We start from the raw sequence: 18950 nt of genomic DNA on the forward strand, positions 1-18950 counted from the left end.
TATTTCAGTAGTTCTGCATCACTTGTAATCTTTTAATCATTTACTGTAAACTGCTTACAGCTTTATCAGTTTAGTTGTGCCATTAAACTTAGAATCACTTCTTGAGTGGATGTCTACTTAATACAATAGCACAATAGACAATAACAAATATTTCTTTATTGACTACAATTATTGATCAAAAGGTTGCAGGTTCGATCCTAAGAAAAGTGAGTAGCTTTTTGATGGTTTGAAACTGGACCCAGCTGTCCCTGATAAATAAATAAATAATAAATAAATAGGCTTTAAATAAATGATCCTGATGGCTTTTGAAACAGCTGATTTAGTCAGTAATAAAGCTACACATCTCACAACAATCTACATTCATCCTTCAATTATATTTGGGTTAAAATACACACCTAGGTGGCGTTCCTATCTCATAATGATGATGATCATGATATTTTTATTATTATTAAGATTTATTATTATATTCCTTGACAATAATAGAGGCATCAACAATAATAATAATGAACCTTACAATTACACAAGTACAGTATTATGGATTTTTTCTTTAGTTTTAATTTTTTGTAGCTCCTTTGGCGCTGTTGTTCAGGAATTCGGTTTCCGATAGTATGGTCTGTGCTGTAGCCATAATTGTAGTTGGTTCTTGAGGTGTGTTAGTGGTTGTCTCTTTAAGCTGTCCAGGCAAATGGTTGTAAAAAGCTCCATTGAATGCTGGTTTCTTTTAAAACTGACTGTGTTGCAGGGGCAGGCAAAATTTGAAGTATTCCATGTGTTGTGCTGGTGTGTCCTGATGTCTTGGCTGGTGTGCTGTGATTGCAGAAATAGGATTCAATCACATGTATAATAAGATTGCAAAGAGAATTTTAACGTCTGAAGACCCTCAACAGCTTTCTTGGTCCTTGGTAGGCATCTAATTGCTCTTTTCTGCTTGGCATCTATAAACACCAAGTATTCCACTACAAGTACCAAAAGTGGCATTTTCGAGTTCACCCACAACATTCATGATTGAGACAAAACCAAACCGTAAAGCTGAGCTTAACAGAATCTTCATTTGTTTGTTTGTGTTTATTGTTGTGTGTTATTGTTTCTTTTGATCTTTACCAAATCCCAATGGAGAGCACAATTTTTGCTATATATAGCAGAATCTGCTATATATAGCACTTTTGAAAAGTTACTTTTTATACTTCTAGCAAATGTTATATAACATTGCTAGATGTTACACAAATCTGCTATATAGCAGATTTTGCTACATAGTGTAAACCCGGCTTAAGGGATGTAAGTTAATTTTTAGGACAGGCAAAATCATAAGTTTAGCTAAATTGGAAATTGACAATTTTCTGAGAGCTCAGTTGTACAAAGTTTGTATACAAAGTAATTAAAAATATTTATTTAGCAGTAGCATTGACTATTAGGAGCCCATTTAAAAGAAATAAAACAACACCTATGACTCATTTTGAATATTTTTTATTACAGAATACAAAACTTAGAGTAACATACAGTTTTCAAACATAAAATTAGTTACGGGCGTTATGGCTTTCTATATTTATTTTTAATTTATGAGATATTTAGCAATGTTGTCCATAAGTCTGATGACAATTTCTGTTTTCTGTCAAATACACAGTCTTTTTAACCAAAACTAAAAGAGAGCTTGTACAATATTCTGAGTCATATTCTGAGTCAGTATGTTGTAACATATTGCAAACTAAAGCATCTTTTATGCCATATCCAATACCGTAAACCCAAAACTAAGGGAGAAACCAGAATTACCACTGTAGCATACTCAATGAGTGGCTTAACTATCCATGTTAAATTGTATTATAAGATTGGCTACAGCGTGTCATGAAGCTGAGATGTCTACTTCAATATTTGAATTCAATGCCATGAGGTACCATATGTTTAGTAGTGAAATAAAAAAATGGAACAGCTGTCAGTTGTTTCGCCAGTTAGGTCTATGTAGAGGCTTGGACAAGAATCTGTGTCTGAACTGATCCACTACAGCCAATATTTTTTTAACCATTGTTGAAGGAAGGCTCGGTGGACCGATTTCTATTGGTTTTGGTCTGATTTTTCTTGAAGCTTCGGCAATCCTGAAAACCACACACAATCTATTTGATTTATATTACTAATTCATTAAACATAAAATTATAACAAAACAATAATCAACCAAAATATTTATTTTAAAATAGCAATGTAATAATACATTTCTTCTTCTTTATAAGACGGTGGACTTGATCTTGATATCTTAGTCCATAACAGCACAGTCTCCTCCGATACAAGGCGGTGTTGGTTCTGTGGCAACTTGACAATGGCATGCCCATTGCAACAGGCTATGTTGCCAGGTACAGGCAATAGCCGGTAGTTGCAGACCAGGTTAACAGAACAAAAGTAAAACGTAAAAATAGCCTATACTGTACATTATAAATTAGTGCAACAGCTGTTTCGGTTAGCCAACAGTGGTGGTGGTGGTACTGTACCACTTTTGTCTCGGCACGACATTGTGTTAGAAGGGACAACAGTCTACAGTGCCATTGTTTTTTAAATTCAAAATTAAAACTTCTTAATTTAAATAGAAGTCATTATTACATTCTAGTGTAACATATCAAATAAGCCAGAATGAACCAATATGGGTTTGCATGGGTGTTTGAAAGTTAGTTGAAACCGGTCCAGATTCTTTTTTTCTTTAAAAAATGTTATTTAACATTGTTGTTGAAACTATACTGTACACTTTAGTTTTATTTATGACAATTTCTTTTGATAATCAATAAAATATATAAAATTTAAATGTTTTTTAGTTCTATAATAGTGCAAGCCCCGTGGTCAAAAACTCGACCAAAAGTACGTATTGTGCAAACTTCTCTATTTTCACCCCACGCTGTAAATAAAATAACATGTAATTGGAATTTCTTCAACTTTTTTTTTATTTTTAGCGAATTTCCCATATAGGGAATAAGCTATTACCGTAGTACTCATGGTAAGACCTGGACGCGGGACCGATTTTTTTTTAGTTTTGAGGTCCCTAGAGGCCAAAAACACCATCCGTTCAAATTCATATATATATATATATATATATTTATATATTTATATATTTATATATATATATATATATACAGGGTGAGTTTTAATTGTCCCCCCCCCCAACTTTTTTCTACATTTTTTCAAATATCAATCCCAGACCACTTCCAAACATTGTTGGGTAGTAAGTACTTCATTTTGACAAGGTGGCCATTTCCGGCCGCCATCTTGGATCCGCCATATTGGATGCAAAATTTTTTTTTCAAATGTAAAGGTGGGGTTGTGACCCATTATTTCGAACTAAATTTTTACCCTGATTACAATGCCGCAAACCGTTTAAAAAAATCTTGATTCATTCTAAAGTTATGAGGGCTTTTTAAAACTTTATTTTTAGCCCATTTTAACATTGTGCATTTACAAACTAAGACCATAATCTCAAAATAGTGCTAGATAAAGATAAGTATACACTACTAGTAATTGTCGACCTATTTTCACTTGGTTATGACTGATGTATTTTTTTCGGCCGCCATCTTGGGTCCGCCATTTTGAAATGTGATAAACTATTTTAAATATGAAGGGGGTGTTGTGACCCATCATTTCGAACTACTTTTTTAAGCTGAAGACAATGCCGCAATCCATTTTTTGTTATCAAGTTTTATTTATGAAATATTGAAATTTTTTTGTTAAAAATGACAATATTTCAAAATCAAAAAATGAAAATGAAAAACGGATCATGGAATTAAGTTTAGCTTAAAAAAGTAGTTCGAAATGATGGGTCACAACGCCCCCTTCATATTTAAAATAATTTATCACATTTCAAAATGGCGGATCCAAGATGGCGGCCGAAAAAAATACATCAGTCATAACCAAGTGAAAATAGGTCGACAATTACTGGTAGTGTATACTTATCTTTATCTAGCACTATTTTGAGATTATGGTCTTAGTTTGTAAATGCACAATGTTAAAATGGGCTAAAAATAAAGTTTTAAAAAGCCCTCATAACTTTAGAATGAATCAAGATTTTTTTAAACGGTTTGCGGCATTGTAATCAGGGTAAAAATTTAGTTCGAAATAATGGGTCACAACCCCACCTTTACATTTGAAAAAAAATTTTGCATCCAATATGGCGGATCCAAGATGGCGGCCGGAAATGGCCACCTTGTCAAAATGAAGTACTTACTACCCAACAATGTTTGGAAGTGGTCTGGGATTGATATTTGAAAAAATGTAGAAAAAAGTTGGGGGGGGGGGACAATTAAAACTCACCCTGTATATGTGTCCGTCAGCACGATAACTCGAGCAAAAATGATCCGATTTTGATGAAATTTGGTACAAACGTGTAAACCTACGTTTATTCGAACGAGTTTGCGATCCAGCATGATCGGACCATGAGAACGGGGGTTTACGGGGGGTTTTATGGGGTAAAAATAGGTTTTTCCCATTTTTGACCCAAAAAACATAAAATTTAGCAATTTCTTTCCAAACCATTTTGTAGAGCTTAAAAAAACAAATAATTTAGTATATAGAAGCGTTATTATGCGCCTAATGGTTACGGAGAAAATTCCAAAAAATAGTAAATTTAAAATTCCCATGTTATTCTTATGGAGAATAAGTAAACTGTTGTAGTTTGCTTGTTTATGAACATATTTTGATCAAATTTGGAAAATGTTTTTATTTCTTACTAACTATTAAAATTTTACAAAAAAAAAACAGTTTTACCCTCCCTGATGCAGCAAACCTAAGTACAAACCTAAGTACTTGTTAAAATAATTATATTTAAATAGGGAATAAATGTTATATTTTTAAGTAGACATTTCAGTGTAAATCCAATCAGTCAAATGGAAATTTGCTTAGTCTGCAGGTTTGCTGCGGCGGGGGTATCTGTTTATATTTTTTTTTGTTATTTTGTCACCAACATGGCAACCCATAAGGCCCTATATAAACTTTTTTTAAATTTAAAATTAATTTTTTGTGTTTTTTTGCCTATTTTAATATTTATAAAGGAATTCTGCACATCTACAGGATATATATCTTTCATTTGGCACCAACCACGTGTAATTTGGTCCAGTAGTATGGCCAGGCTAGCTGTCATAAGTTTTGCAAAAGTTTTTTAGTATGTAAGCTGTATAAGATTAATATTATAAAAAAGTGATTTTTTGAAAACTTACCTTAAAGCCATCTCGTTATTGATATGATTCACTACTGTTGACTCGTTGTACTCTTTCGGATCAAGAGCTCCAGTCACAAAAAACATCAAATCGGGAACAAGCAGATCCTTAGGGAAGTCATATATACTGGAGTTACTTGAAATTTTGCTTTCAAAGCTTTTAGCTATCACGTATGCAACTTGATCATGCCAGTACCTGCAAATTAAGATAGAAATATCATACTTCTAAACACACACACACACACACACAATCAAATCACAAAGACTTAATACAGTAGCTAAGTTTTAAAATACAGTAGGTATAGGTGACATTTGTATGGTACTAATCTAAAATGGCACACTAGCTACTTTTTAAATTAAAGAAAGATTGTCAGCACACTCTTTCAGCGTGTGTTGACGGCTAGTTTCATTTTATTAGTGTTTGTGCATTTCTGAATTGGCATTTTACATTTTTTCAGAGATAATTAAAACCAAGCTCTTGATTCCACTGCACGCTGACCTTTTGTTGGATGGCATCCGTTAGCTGATAGTCCAAAGCCAAAGAACATAAGGTTTCAGAATTGATCCGCTCTGGATCACACCAACAAACTTCATATTTGAGGGCGAGTACTATAACTACTTAGCTACACAGTTGTAGCACTGTATTTACTCACCGCTCCAGTATGACAGGGGCAGTACGGCAGTACAGTGTTGCCATGTTGGCCCCCATGTACTTGGCCAGAGCGTAGTATTGTTTCCGCAGTGTCTCATCAGTGATGTACCCCCTCAGCCTGGCAATGTGTCGTGTTGGCATCAGCATTCTACGCCCGTTCAGCGCAGATGCTACCATCTTGGCCACCTTGGTTCTCCCTTCATAATTCGATTAGATTAGATGTATATGACACTGACATACCAGTAGATGCGTTTTGAATGAGTTGAAGAATATATAATGACAAAGATTTGCTGGCTCTTTAGTCAGGATTATTCAATAACATCCAATGATCAAGGAAAGGTGGGTCCAATTTTGAACTATAAAAGCCTCTGACTTTTCCCAGATACCTAGCTACAATAATTTTATTAAAATAGCCATTTAAACAATCAAAACAAGACTCAATTTATGTTGGTGATTTAGTAGCTCAATCGGTACCCTGACGAACTGTGAACCCAAGGCAGTGATTTTGGGTTGGTGTCCCAGTGTTGCCTACAAATACCAACATTAAAATAAATATATTTTGTATGGTTAAGTTGCACAAATGTTGTCGTACGAATGGATACAATTGATGTAGAACTCAAAGAAGATATAAATAAAAGGTAGTTTCACCTGATTCTGTCTAGTGATTTATGACGAACCTTCTCTATGAGTGGATGACAATTAATTGTTTCGGCCAACTTGTTGCCTTCTTTAGATCTTTGACAAGAATAACAAGCTTCACACATTCTTGACAATGATCTGAATAAGGCGACATTATGTTGCCAAAATAAATGTGAGAAAAGGATTAGGTATGGTTGAACATCGAAGTTAAGTTTGGAATCAGATGTTTTTGGGAACACGCATTGAAATATAATATAGAGAAAATTTACCATATCACATTTCACTGTCAATCACTCCAATAGCCAGAGTAGCTATTTGAAATGCTTGATTGCGAGGGATTTATCTTCTTAAGCTAAAGCTAGTGATAGCCAGATCGAGGGAGCGAGCTGTTCTAGTGGTTAGAGCGTCCCGGGTTCAAATCCCGCCAAATCACCAATGGCTTTTATCTAAGTGATAATGCCGAAACCCCTAGGTTTAACCTGAAGCGAAGTAATGTGAAAAACAATTCCGGACTCGTGCCTAGCATTCTATGACAAAAAAAAACCTTCTATCCAATATTGGATTTCCATAAAATTTTTTAAAATTGAATATTGGATCTTTATGTAGATTTCTGTCATTTCTACCTACGACAATTTAAAATTGCATATCAATTTAAAGCTTATTCAATGAGGAAGTTTTTTATCTAGTTGGACATTGCGTGGCACCAGAATAAAGTAAGAAAAATGGTCTTTATAAGCTTAACCTAAAAAATTATATACCATATTTTCTATTTTAATTCGGTTAGAAACCGATGTATGAAATGAAATATTTTTACATGTAAACTTTGTTTTATAGCAAATTTAATGCCCTTTCGAATAATTTTGAAATATAAATCACTATGTTAATTGGTTTTATTTTTATATTGTAAATTGTGAGACAAAGTCGAATATTTTTTTGAAAACACAAATTTCTCAATCACGACCAAATGGTTCGGAGTGGGACTAGGGTTTATCTGAACTTTTTTATCCTTATGATCACTAGAATCCACTGGCGAAGTTATGGGCGTCAGTAGAAACTCACCCTGTATTATTATTGATAATACCTAAATTACAAGAAGATCACAATACACTAACCAATTTGTAGTTACCGTGTGTGAAGAATCCATCTATGGATATGATAGGGTGTCTGAAGAGTGGAGGAGGAATGGAGCTGGGAGCCTTGAGTTTGTCCTGGTAGAACTTTCCCAGTAGAATTTGGATCGTCTTATCTTTTGTACTCTAACAGAAGTAAAATATTTTGTAACAAAAATAGTACCTACTTTGGGTATTTTCTTCTTTTTACAGGAGAAACTTCACAGCTTATTTGCTTATAAGATTTAAAACTACTGAAAATCCATGTTGGGTTCTACTTTAAATTTGTTTTTCATATTAGCGAATTTCCCATATAGGGAATAAGCTATTACCGTAGTACTCATGATGAGACCTGAACCCGGGACCGATTTACTTTTTTGTTTTGAGGTCCCTAGACCGAAAACACCATCCAAATTCATATATATATAATAATTATATAACAGCTGTGTTAATTATTAACAGCTGTGTCTGTGAGTTCAAGTTCAAATTAATTCTTATTTGAAATTATTTTTAGTTTCAATGTGTAAAACCTTATCCCTTACTATTATTGACAAAAACAAAATACTTGATACAACGTGGTGTAGCTGGGTTAGCAGAATGGTGACCAACCTAACAGAGAAACCACAATGGCCAGCAGTGCTGGCCGTACTACCTGAGAGGCACGGTGCTGCGCGAACAATGACAAGCTGACTCAGAAACAGCTGTGGCCAGCACTGCCGGCCATTCGGGGGCAAAGGGTTAATCAAACATTGCTGCACAGGATAAATATTTCAGCTGTTTTCACTGATTGAGATTTCAGTTTATGTATTGTTTTTGTTTATAGACCCTTTTATTACTCAAACAATAACACTGTTTATGCTGTGCAGGATAAATATTTCAGCTGTTTTCACATAATGAGATTTCAGTTTATGGTATGTATTTGTTCATTGCCCTTTTAATAACTAAATGCTTTGTATTGTAACCTGTTAACCATACTAACCTCTGGCTCCAGCATGTTTAGAATTGTGTTAAGGCTGTAATGGACACCATACCGTTGTAAATACTGCTTGAGTTCATCTGCAATAAAAAAAAGGAATCAATAAACTGCTGTGCATAAAGCAGTAAAAACTATTACAAATTTAGCACACACACCAGTAAATACAAATAATAATTTATAAACACTGCCGATATTTCATGGGTTTGACAAAAGTACTGTAATTCATAGAATTACAATTGATAGAGATTATTAAAACTACATTATAATCTTTGAAACCACTAAACTATTACTTTTTTAAACCTTTAAAAAAATTGTATTTTGAACATTTATTATCAAATCTAACAAAAAACCACTAAGTGGTAACACTTTCCCCGCCAAGTCAGCAATCCAAAAAAGATAATAAATCATTACTTTTTCCGCCAAGAAAAACAATGTAATGTATGTAAGTTTGGCAACTTGCCGGCAGACTTTTGCTCGATCACTTTAAAAATACCATAAAACTAGTTTCATTGAGCAAGTATCTCTCCCATTAGTACATTGCTAGGTGAGAGCTTATTTTACAAAACTTGACCTTATTTGTGCCACATTTCATAAAATCATAATAGTGATGGTTTTATATTTACTGATTACCTCGAAATTATTATACTTAGTTGGACTAATTAATTAGAGAAGTTGATTTGTGAAATTATCCACGAACGTAACTTAAATGAAAAAAAACCAAGCAAAAGTCTGCCGCCAAGTTGCCAAACTTACATACATTACATTGTTTTTCTTGGCGGAAAAAGTAATGATTTATTATCTTTTTTGGATTGCTGACTTGGCGGGGAAAGTGTTACCACTTAGTGGTTTTTTGTTAGATTTTATTTATTTTTGTAGAAAATTAACCGTTCAAATAAAAATACTCTTTTCTCTGAAAAAAAAAATAAATTTTAATGCTAAAGTTGACTGAACTCTCGATCTTCCGGTAGTCTTTGCAGAGGGTACCGGTTTTGTACTCTCATCCTGCACTTTTTTGACATTTTTGGTCTGGCACCACTTCCTGTCTCTCACATAAGGAGCCGAAGAGGAGTCACAACTTGTGTTGTAAAGTGGAAGGTCAGACCTGTACTTCTGCCTTAGTCTGTTGTATTCGAGAATGGCGGATTTCTGAGGCTTCACATCTCTTGGGTTAAAGTTAATAAGATGAAGCCCTTCTAATGAAGTCACTCGTGACAAGGCAACATATGATTGGCCACATGTAAATATGGACTCCCCAATATCAATTATTACGCTATTTAAGCTGAGGCCCTGGCATTTGTGAATTGTAACCGCGTAGGACATCGATATCGGGAATTGCTCTCGATACACAAATGCGTTATCCATAACTTGAAACTTGACGTTTACTCGCTGTAGGTGATGGGTAATGCCACAATCAAAGTTAATTGTCACTGAGTCTACGTCATCAGAATTGTCTGTATTAAACCTCAACCCCGTTACTGTTCCAATGGCGGAGTTAACTAGCCCCACAGTGACGTCAATGTTTCTAAGCAACATAACTTTAGCACCAACCTTAATAGGAATAATTTTCTCCATACCAGCCGTTCTGCTGCAGTCAGAGTTGTAAGAGGACAGTATCTTTTTAACTTTGTTTTGTTGACGAGGTAGACAGTCAACTGAGTCTTTTGCAACCAAGTTGCAAACAAGGACCACTTACAAACAAGGACTGTTGCAAATGTTGCAACAGGACCACTTATTCTATTGACCATTTCATCATTTATTATGGAGCATTGGTAACCAGTTGAACAAAGACACACAGAATTGTTGGGTAAAGCAGACAAGTAATCTCCTAATAGAGAAAGGTTTTCACAAGCAGTTTTTCCATTAAGATGTATTTTCTTGCTTTCAATTAGACGGATGTCCTCAACGGTCATATTGCCTACTCTGACTTTGCTTAACACATCAGCAAACTTAGAATCTTGAGCTTGTCGCATGTTTGTAGTAAGTTCATCATAAGAGAACTGTTCAGACCAGATGTTAACACAAGACAGAGAGCCAACAAAAGAACTAAGTTCGCTACTGTCAAGTTCAATGAATGTCGAGAAATGAATGAAGGGGAGTCTTCGTGTACTGGTGGAAGTTGTAAAAGGTCTCCAAAGAGCAGTATATGTTTTTTACCAAACCAGCCGTTACTTTGGTCTGAGGTGTTGAATATTTCACACAATCTGAGATTTATGTACATCAATGTTAGATTGGAGACCATGGACACTTCGTCTATTATGAAGAGCACCACATCTTTCAGGTTGGATCTCAACATTTTTAAAACATCATCAGTAAGAGCTTTGTACTTTGGAGTTTTTCCATGCTCAACTGGCAGCTGAAACACTTTGTAGATCGTAGAACCATTGATGTTGTAAGCACTTAGTCCTGTGGGAGCTGATATTGATGTAGAGGCTTGAAGACATTTTTTAGTCCAAGAGCTGATAGTTTTTATGAGAAAACTCTTACCAGTACCTCCCACACCACTTACAAAATGTCTGAGAAATTTATCTGTCCCATCAGAGTTTGCAACAACTCGTTTGACATAATCAAACACTCTCTTTTGGTCGTCATTGAGTTTTTGGTATTTTTTCTCAAACGGCTCGTCATTCGGCGACCAATTGCTGTCCCTGACAGGCTGGGATGCGGGGACAGGTTCATTAAAGGGCTGAAAGGCTATATTGGATGGATCAGCAACCTCTCCTTCTTCTGCATTGATCTCTTCAACTCGGTTTTGAATTTTGTCTCTTGCATTCTCCGATGCCGCAATAATGTCTTTTAAACGTTTGTCATAGTTGAAGGCTTGAGTGAGAAGTGTCCGCTTGGCCATAAAAGCATCTGTGTATGTTTCATGAGACTCTTTCAGCTCATCAGTAGATCTCCAACAAAGAAACATAAGAAGTAATGCATGGTAGTATTTTTCAGGATCCTGAGTGGGGCTGTACTTATAGTGATTCAGTAAGCATGGTCTGACTCTTTTAGTGAGGAATTTGCCTGAATTCAACTTATGCACTTCACGGTCGCCTTTAGGTGGTTGAGCAGCTATATCGTACCATCTCACAAAGTCGTATAAGTTCATATCTTCTAGTTCGTCTGGTCTAGTTGGGTAGTGGTCATCAACCCACGACTCGTAGAATATGTTCGTTGAACTTGGGTCCATACTTCGTATCTTGTCGATTTTTTGTAGTCTTTTGCGTCTGGTCATGCCTACATCCAACCATCTTATTGTTGTCTCCGGGTCCGTGCCGTACAATGGAATGCCCAACAGTGTGTCACTAGCTTCTAAAGAACCACACTCACGGTTGTTTAAAGCTCTAAGGCCAACGTTAAACAGTCTACTAGCTAATGATTTTGTAGAATTAATCTCTGTAAAAACTTGGCCAGCATGACTTTGTTCACTTTTGGTAGTGTACTTTGTGACATACCAATGTAGGATAGAAGTGCTTTCGCCTACATACTGGATGTCCACGTTTCCATTCCAAGCTAGCAACACGGCCGGGTTGTAGTCATTGACAAAGCTCTCGCTTGGTGTTCTGGGTAGGTCATAAAGACGTGACTTAGACTTGAGAGCTTTTCTGCCAGCTACAGACTCGACAACGTCACGCAGAACAAGATTCCCTGTGATTGGCCGGGGGAACCCGAAACGACAAGCCTTACGAAACCCGGTTTTGGTTTTCTTTGTCCGCATACAGTACGAGTTGTGGTGATGCATTTGGTAACTTGTAACTCTGTTGTTGAGAGTAGGTGAAACGGATGCATTTGGAACCTTGCAAGTAATGTACTTAAGGATAAAGTCGGCTACTTCTGCGTTGCTGGACGTCCCCATTACAGGAGCATTTTCTACCCACAGAAGAAGATGGAAATGTTGGAGACCTCTGCTTTGGTATTCTCGCCTGTAGAAGTAGTGACTTACTTTTCCTAAAGGAGCAGCATCAGAGACAATAAAATCCAACATTGCCTTGAACTTTATATGGATAAACCGTGACGCACTGATAGGATCCATAGCCACAAGTTCACTAGTTTGTTTTTTTTCTGCGCCTGGAACACTCCGGTTAACTTCCCTAATGAACAATGCCATGTCATCCCAGTTCCAATCGCTTGGGCTTATGGTTAAAAACCATGTAGCTGGTCCATAATGCTGAGCCATGCAATTGACATCATTTCTAGGCTGTATCCAGTACTGGCTAGTGTTCCTGAGTTTGGAGAATACTGATGTCAGGTTCCCCTCTAATTCTCCCGATGCAAGGTTGTTCAAACAGTCTCTAGCACTAAGAGAGCCACTGAATCCAGTGACGTTGAGCTTGTGGAATACTCCTTGTCTTAACTGCCGAAGGTTTGCATCGTGCAGCAAATAAAAAAGGTACTGCTGATTCAGTCTGAACTGAGAATGCTTTGAAAGCAACCGACATTTGATAAATTCAGCAGAAGAGAGTTTAGTTTCTCTGGAATGAAACTGGCCAAATTTACCTTCGGGATACAAATCAGGGAAACAAAGCACGTCAATCTCTTTGTTTTCATGACTAATCGGAGGTTCATTCACTTTCAGCATCTTATAGAGCTCGGTGTCATCACTATAAGATTTTGACTCATGAAGAGCGTGGATTGTATAGTGAGACTCTTCTGAATCCCATTCCTCGTGAGTTACCTGAGTTAATATAGCACGTCTATGTAGTATTTCCTGAGGTGGCAGTTCGTTTTGATGGGTAGATTGAAACAAATTTGTGTCATCATTAAGGTTGAAGAGTCCTTCTGGATCTGTAGGTAGTACGATGCTACCATAATGAGCGTTGTTTTTCTTTAAGAAAATTAAGGCTGCGTGTACCTTATCCACACTAACCAACATTTGCCAAACTTTCTTTGCTTTGGTCGGTACCCCTCTGACCAAAACGTACAGCTCGTGGTTTGGATTCAGAGGGTCACTTGGTTTGGGCAATTTTTGCAGGGTTTCTTGAAGGGGTAGTGGCAAATGAAAACTTCTTCCAACGACTTTAGAAATTTGTTGCTGAGCTCGACTTGTTCTTTTCCCAACTGTGTTCATTTTTGTAACAACCTGAAATGCTTTGGCTCTCTGAATTAAAACTTTTTCATAACTGTTAAGGCAAGTTAGCTCTTTCGGCTGCGCACAAACATAGAGATCGTTAAGAATGCAAGTAGGAGGCATCTGACCTTTCCTTAGTTTTTCGAGGCAGCCCCGACAAATCCATCCTGTTTTGCACTCTTCTTTCTTTATGTCTTTTATTCTTTTCCATATGTGTCCTACAATTTGATTTTTTAGGTTTTTCAAAAGGCTTACTTGCTGCTTACTAAACAACTTATCGCATGAGACACAGGGAAACACTGGGGTTTCAGAAGAACGCTTCTCCAATGCCTCAAATGCTTTTTGATATTTTTCGAACAACTGAGACTCAGATTCAGGGACCTTGCTTTCACTTGTGTCATCTGTAAGAAAGGCTTTTGTTTGCTCTTTAAATTCCCTTTCTATCGAAAACAACACGTTCACCTGCACGTTAAGAATACCATTTTTAATTAGCATAATCTTCTTAGTTATTTTCAACAGTCGGTAAATTTTGGAGACAAGACTACGAATTGCAGGAAAGTGAGGATAGATTGTTCTCAGAAAAGGAAGTTTCGAAACACATGCTCCTGAGTAACAGTCCAAAGAGTGAGGATGAACACCTACACGAGATGATACACCACTTTGACATGAGTGCTCTCCCATGCTGACAATAAGCTTAGAACCTTTAGTGAGAGAGCTGGCAACTATTTCATTGTAAAGAGATTTAAGTTGCTCTAAGTGGTCAGGCTCAATGAAGCACATATCTGAGTTGCATTTCCACTGTTTCTTTGGAGAACTATGAGCTGTGCTGGGCTCATTACCAACAGTTATTTGTTTACCAGGAAACACTCTATACGTAAACTCCCACAAATAAGGCTCCGACGTGGAAACATGAAGACTGTGCCCACACAACGCCTCAACATTGTCTTCAAACGTGCTTGTTGCAGATAGCTTAGCAAGAGACTCTTTAGCACGATTTTGCAGGCTAACAAATAGCTTAAGGAAATTGTTTTTGTAATTTTTATAAGCATGCAACACCCATTTCAAGAGCTCTTTAGCCCTTAGCAACCTTTTGGTATAACCTTGCTCAAGTATTTTCTTTGCTATAAGTCTGGCTATTTTCTCACAATTTATTTTCCCCAAGAAAATATGTGAAGCTGCAACAGTTTTTTTAATTTTCCTTTTTGCATTTTGTAATGATTTTCTTTTCCCATCAGATCTATTTCTAAAAAAAAAGCGTCTGCTTTGATAGGCTGCACACTTTCGCACCCTTTCGTGAAAAACCTTAAGTTTATATCGCAAGCGAAAGTGGCCAGGGTGTTTTGCACAAAGTACTTTGTAACGTCTCCTGCGATTAGATTGTTTCATTTCTTGTTTTGCACCGTAGTTTAAACGTTGTTTAGCTTTATAATATTCTGGATCAGTAGAGTATTTCTGACGCACTCTAGCCTTGTGTGGCTCAGGATCAGTAGAATACTGCTGACGCTTCCTAGTCTTGTGTGGCTCAGGATCAGTAGAATACTGCTGACGCTTCCTAGCCTTGTGTGGCTCAGGATCAGTAGAATACTGCTGACGCACTCTAGTCTTGTGTGGCTCAGGATCAGTAGAATACTGCTGACGCTTCCTAGCCTTGTGTGGCTCAGGATTAGCAGAATATTGCTGCCGCAACCTAGCTCTGTGAGGTTCAGGATTAGCACTGTACTGCACACTTTTTCTTAACCTCTCAGTTTCAATATTAGCTAGATAACGTTTTCTGGCTTTGGATTTTTCTCCTTTAACATGTTCAAGGTACCAAGCTTTAGAAGTAGAACTCTTATTAGTGGATTGTATGCTAGCTTCTTCTGTTTTTCTTTTTTTTATAGCAGGGGCGTTTTCTAAATACCATTCTTGTTTTCTTTTTCTTGCCAGTCTTTCTTTAGAAGGCATACTGATGTTAGATTAGAAAGAAAGTAAATGCAATTAAAACATGGACGTGGTATCTTACCAAATGATCCTAAGAAATGTTCTCAATCATCTCAATGTTCTTGAACTAGATCTCTTCACTAAACATAAACAATGCTGCTCTTTTTGTAAAAATAAACAAGACATCAAATTTTTTTTATTTACAGCTGGTAATTAAAAATGGTTATAAATAGTTTGGGTGAAATATATAGACCACGGCACAACTACATCTCATTTCATTTCAATAATATTGTTTGTGTAGAACTAAATTCTACATTTTTTGGTCTTATCTGCTATAAACCAATTAAAAACTTTTTGACACACCTACCAAAATTACTATTTAACAAAAATTGCTACGTTGGAAGTTTTTGAAAACATGTGTTAAACGTATAGTCAACAGGGTGGTTGTTTCTATTTATGATTTTGTCAAGAATATGTTTATTTTAAACTAAACACACACTTTGAAACTGTATAATCTAGTCATCATCCATTAATATAGGTTCTGTGTCTGGGGCTGTAAATTCAGCAATGTTCATCTTGAACAACATAAAATGCGTTGGTGTTACATAAGTGTTCTGATAATTAAACCCGTATATCTAAAGACTAGTGTAAATTGAGCCCTTATTATAGAAGTAAAAATGTAATCAAACAGTTTAGGTTTGTTGGAAATAGCATAAGGCAAAACGAATATTGAAAAACTAATTAATCCTATATTTACATTTTAATTGCTGGTTTAACATACGTAAAGTGACTTTCCCGATTCTTTTATTTGTTTTAGTGTATCAAAACATAAAACAAACCTTAGTACTAGTACTAAGTTTCAAGTTACTAGGTTTCATATGTTTTGATAAGTAGTATTAAACTGTTAAAAATGACGAACTGCTGTACCAGTGTACCATCGGTACACTGCATTTTTCAATGGAAAGTATCGGGGAATATCACTGCTCTAAGTAATTTTATATAGTAAGTAGTTCAAATCATTCGGTATACCTGAAAAAATACTTTATGAAAGTTTTAAAATAATTTTTCAGCTGTTCCTATGAATTTCTCTAACATTTAAATTAATTGAGATTTAATCGCAGCTGGTCCTTCTTTTGTTTTGATTTTAATCCCATGTTATTTAAATGGGCCAAAATCGTACTTTGAGGGCTTGCCAAGGGTTTATGGTTCAACTCACCGACTTGAGACCCTCAAAAGGCACATCTACACGTTAAGGGCTTTCAAACAACATAAAGAACATTAAAATTGAGCCAGTGGTTTGGGCTGTAGGTCCGTCAACATTCAAGGAGAAGGAGAAGGAGGAGAAGGAGAACACGGAAAATTTGTGAATTTTCAAACTAGTTTTTTTTGGCTCAAACACAACAGTTTTTTAAATTCTTTTTTTTATTTTGTTGAGGATGAGTGCCCCTATCCAATAGATGAACAATTATTTTAATAGCTTTTGTTTCTTCAGAGCTATAGACGAGTGAAAAAGCCACTTTGTCACGTCAAGTATATATACACTGCAGCAGCTGTGTACCGCTGGGGGACTTGGCGGGGCGGAACGCTGCCGCGTTCCTTAATGTTGCCCTGTTAATTAATTGTTTTACTGGAAGAGAATTTTTAGTTTCATATTTTTGTAAAAAAACTGTACTTATTTATATTGATATAATTGTATTCATCAATAGACTCTGTATTATAAATCCAAAGATAAAACTTTAACAAATACTATTTATCTTTTTTCCAGTTGTCTCTATAATGAGGCCTAAATTAACAATACTAGCAGAGTACCCGTCCTTCGTACGGGGTTGGCGTAGGTATAAAATTATTATTGCAATTATAATCTTGCTTTGCATTTGCAATAGGAGAGGACATGGTTTGAGAAAATTAGGTTCTGTTAATTTACGGTTTGATATGGTATAAAACATCTACCATAGCCATATTAATGATCTACCACTGAACGTAAACAATAGGAAAAAGTAAATTACAAATGTTCTTACAATATCACAAATTCACAAAGAGCAATTCACAACTTGTAATCAAACTGTGATAATACTGGTTATCATGGGAATCTCCAGAGCCACTGGGGCGAAGCCCAAAAGTGAGAGAGATTATGAGATAAGAGTGTACTGTATGTCTATATGTTAATCGGAACTAAGCTATCATCATACCAAATTTCAGCTCAATCTGACCAGTAGTTAATGTGTGGTTGAACTTCAAACAAACAAACACACACATTCACATTTATAATATTAGTGTAATTTTCAGATACCCATATGTCACACAGTAATATTACACAGTTTGTATTAAATTCTTACAATTTTGTATTTCAATATTGTTTAGTCCTAGTTATTTTAACCCTTCTTCAATAATTCTGTTTTATTTTACAGCAAATGTTAAATAATTTAACTTTTCAAATACTTTATTTTTATAAAAAAAAAAATACTTGATAACTATTCCTACTACAGTTCTATATAGCTCAATTGTACACTACTAATGTCTCTTACCATCTGAAGCCAATTCATAATCAAAATCAGGTCCTATAAATTTTGGCATTCCTTCTCCCAAAATGAACCATGAATTCAACAGAGAGTTTGTTAAAACTAAAAAGAGAACAATTCTATAGACACCTATGCCCCTGTATATTCGAATGAAGTCTCGAAACATAATGACTGATAAATCATATTCATTTAGTAACTAATCTTTATAAGAGCAGTTCATTATGTAAACCAAAAATAGCATATACAATAATTATATGATGGACACTTATTTATAGATACATTTGAATGTACTTCGTACTTGTTGCATTATGTTAATCATTTTCTTCTACAGAAATAAGGATGAATTATCTTAAATTTTACTTAATTTAAATGAACTTAACCTAAATTTTTAACTTGATTTACTTAAATTTTTTGGCAGAAGAAGGTTTAAATAAAGCCATTTGTTTAAATAAAAACATCCAGTTTTTGATGTTTTCCATCTTCTGTAAATGTTTTCATAAATTATGTAGGTACGGTATCTTTTAATGTAAATTAACTTTTTAAAATATTAAGGTGCGAACGTTGATATTTTTTCAATAATTTATTTTTTATTTTGAGAAAGGTTAACGTTTCTAATACCTAACATTATCCATTCAACAGTTAAAAAGAGGGTCCAAAACTGTTAAATAATACAAATATTACAGCTTATACCTATTCATATTTATGGGCTTAAGATCAGCCCTGTGGATTGTATAAAGTAATAAGAATTAATTTGTAAAAAAAAACTTTATTAAACTGTGCTTGTGACTGTAAGGTTGCCTCCATGAATTGTAAATTGTAAATTGGGTCTGTAAAATGTGTATTTGTAGTAGTTAAATCATTACCCCACAAATAATTTAAAATGTTGCAAAGATTTAATTAAGT

At 35.4% G+C, this 18950-nt stretch overlaps 1 protein-coding gene across 1 annotated transcript; it reads right to left on the bottom strand.

The window, feature by feature from the left end:
- Positions 1-1515: 1515 nt before the first annotated feature.
- Positions 1516-18196, bottom strand: LOC129004090 (uncharacterized). Its single transcript, XM_054432483.1, has 6 exons — positions 18054-18196; positions 8559-8635; positions 7597-7726; positions 5833-6028; positions 5181-5375; positions 1516-2087 (listed from the first exon to the last, which is right to left on the bottom strand). The coding sequence occupies exons 1-6, from the start codon at positions 18100-18102 to the stop codon at positions 1928-1930; spliced, it is 807 nt and encodes a 268-aa protein (XP_054288458.1). The 5' UTR covers positions 18103-18196; the 3' UTR covers positions 1516-1927.
- Positions 18197-18950: the final 754 nt, after the last annotated feature.

This window comes from Macrosteles quadrilineatus, unplaced genomic scaffold (assembly GCF_028750875.1).
Source record: "Macrosteles quadrilineatus isolate MER2022 unplaced genomic scaffold, UCM_ALF_1.0 Scaffold_9__3_contigs__length_116548681, whole genome shotgun sequence".
In the NCBI taxonomy this organism is placed as follows: Eukaryota; Metazoa; Arthropoda; class Insecta; order Hemiptera; family Cicadellidae; genus Macrosteles; species Macrosteles quadrilineatus.

What these genes read in the sequence shown, in the direction of transcription:
- LOC129004090 (XM_054432483.1), bottom strand. Translation starts at nt 18,102, where the DNA reads ATGCCAAAATTTATAGGACCTGATTTTGATTATGAATTGGCTTCAGAT. An exon ending in TTATGAATTGGCTTCAGATG is followed by an intron (nt 8,636 to 18,053) that starts GTAAGAGACATT and finishes TTTTTATTGCAG; the next exon opens with ATGAACTCAAGCAGTATTTA. An exon ending in TAAACATGCTGGAGCCAGAG is followed by an intron (nt 7,727 to 8,558) that starts GTTAGTATGGTT and finishes TACTTCTGTTAG; the next exon opens with AGTACAAAAGATAAGACGAT.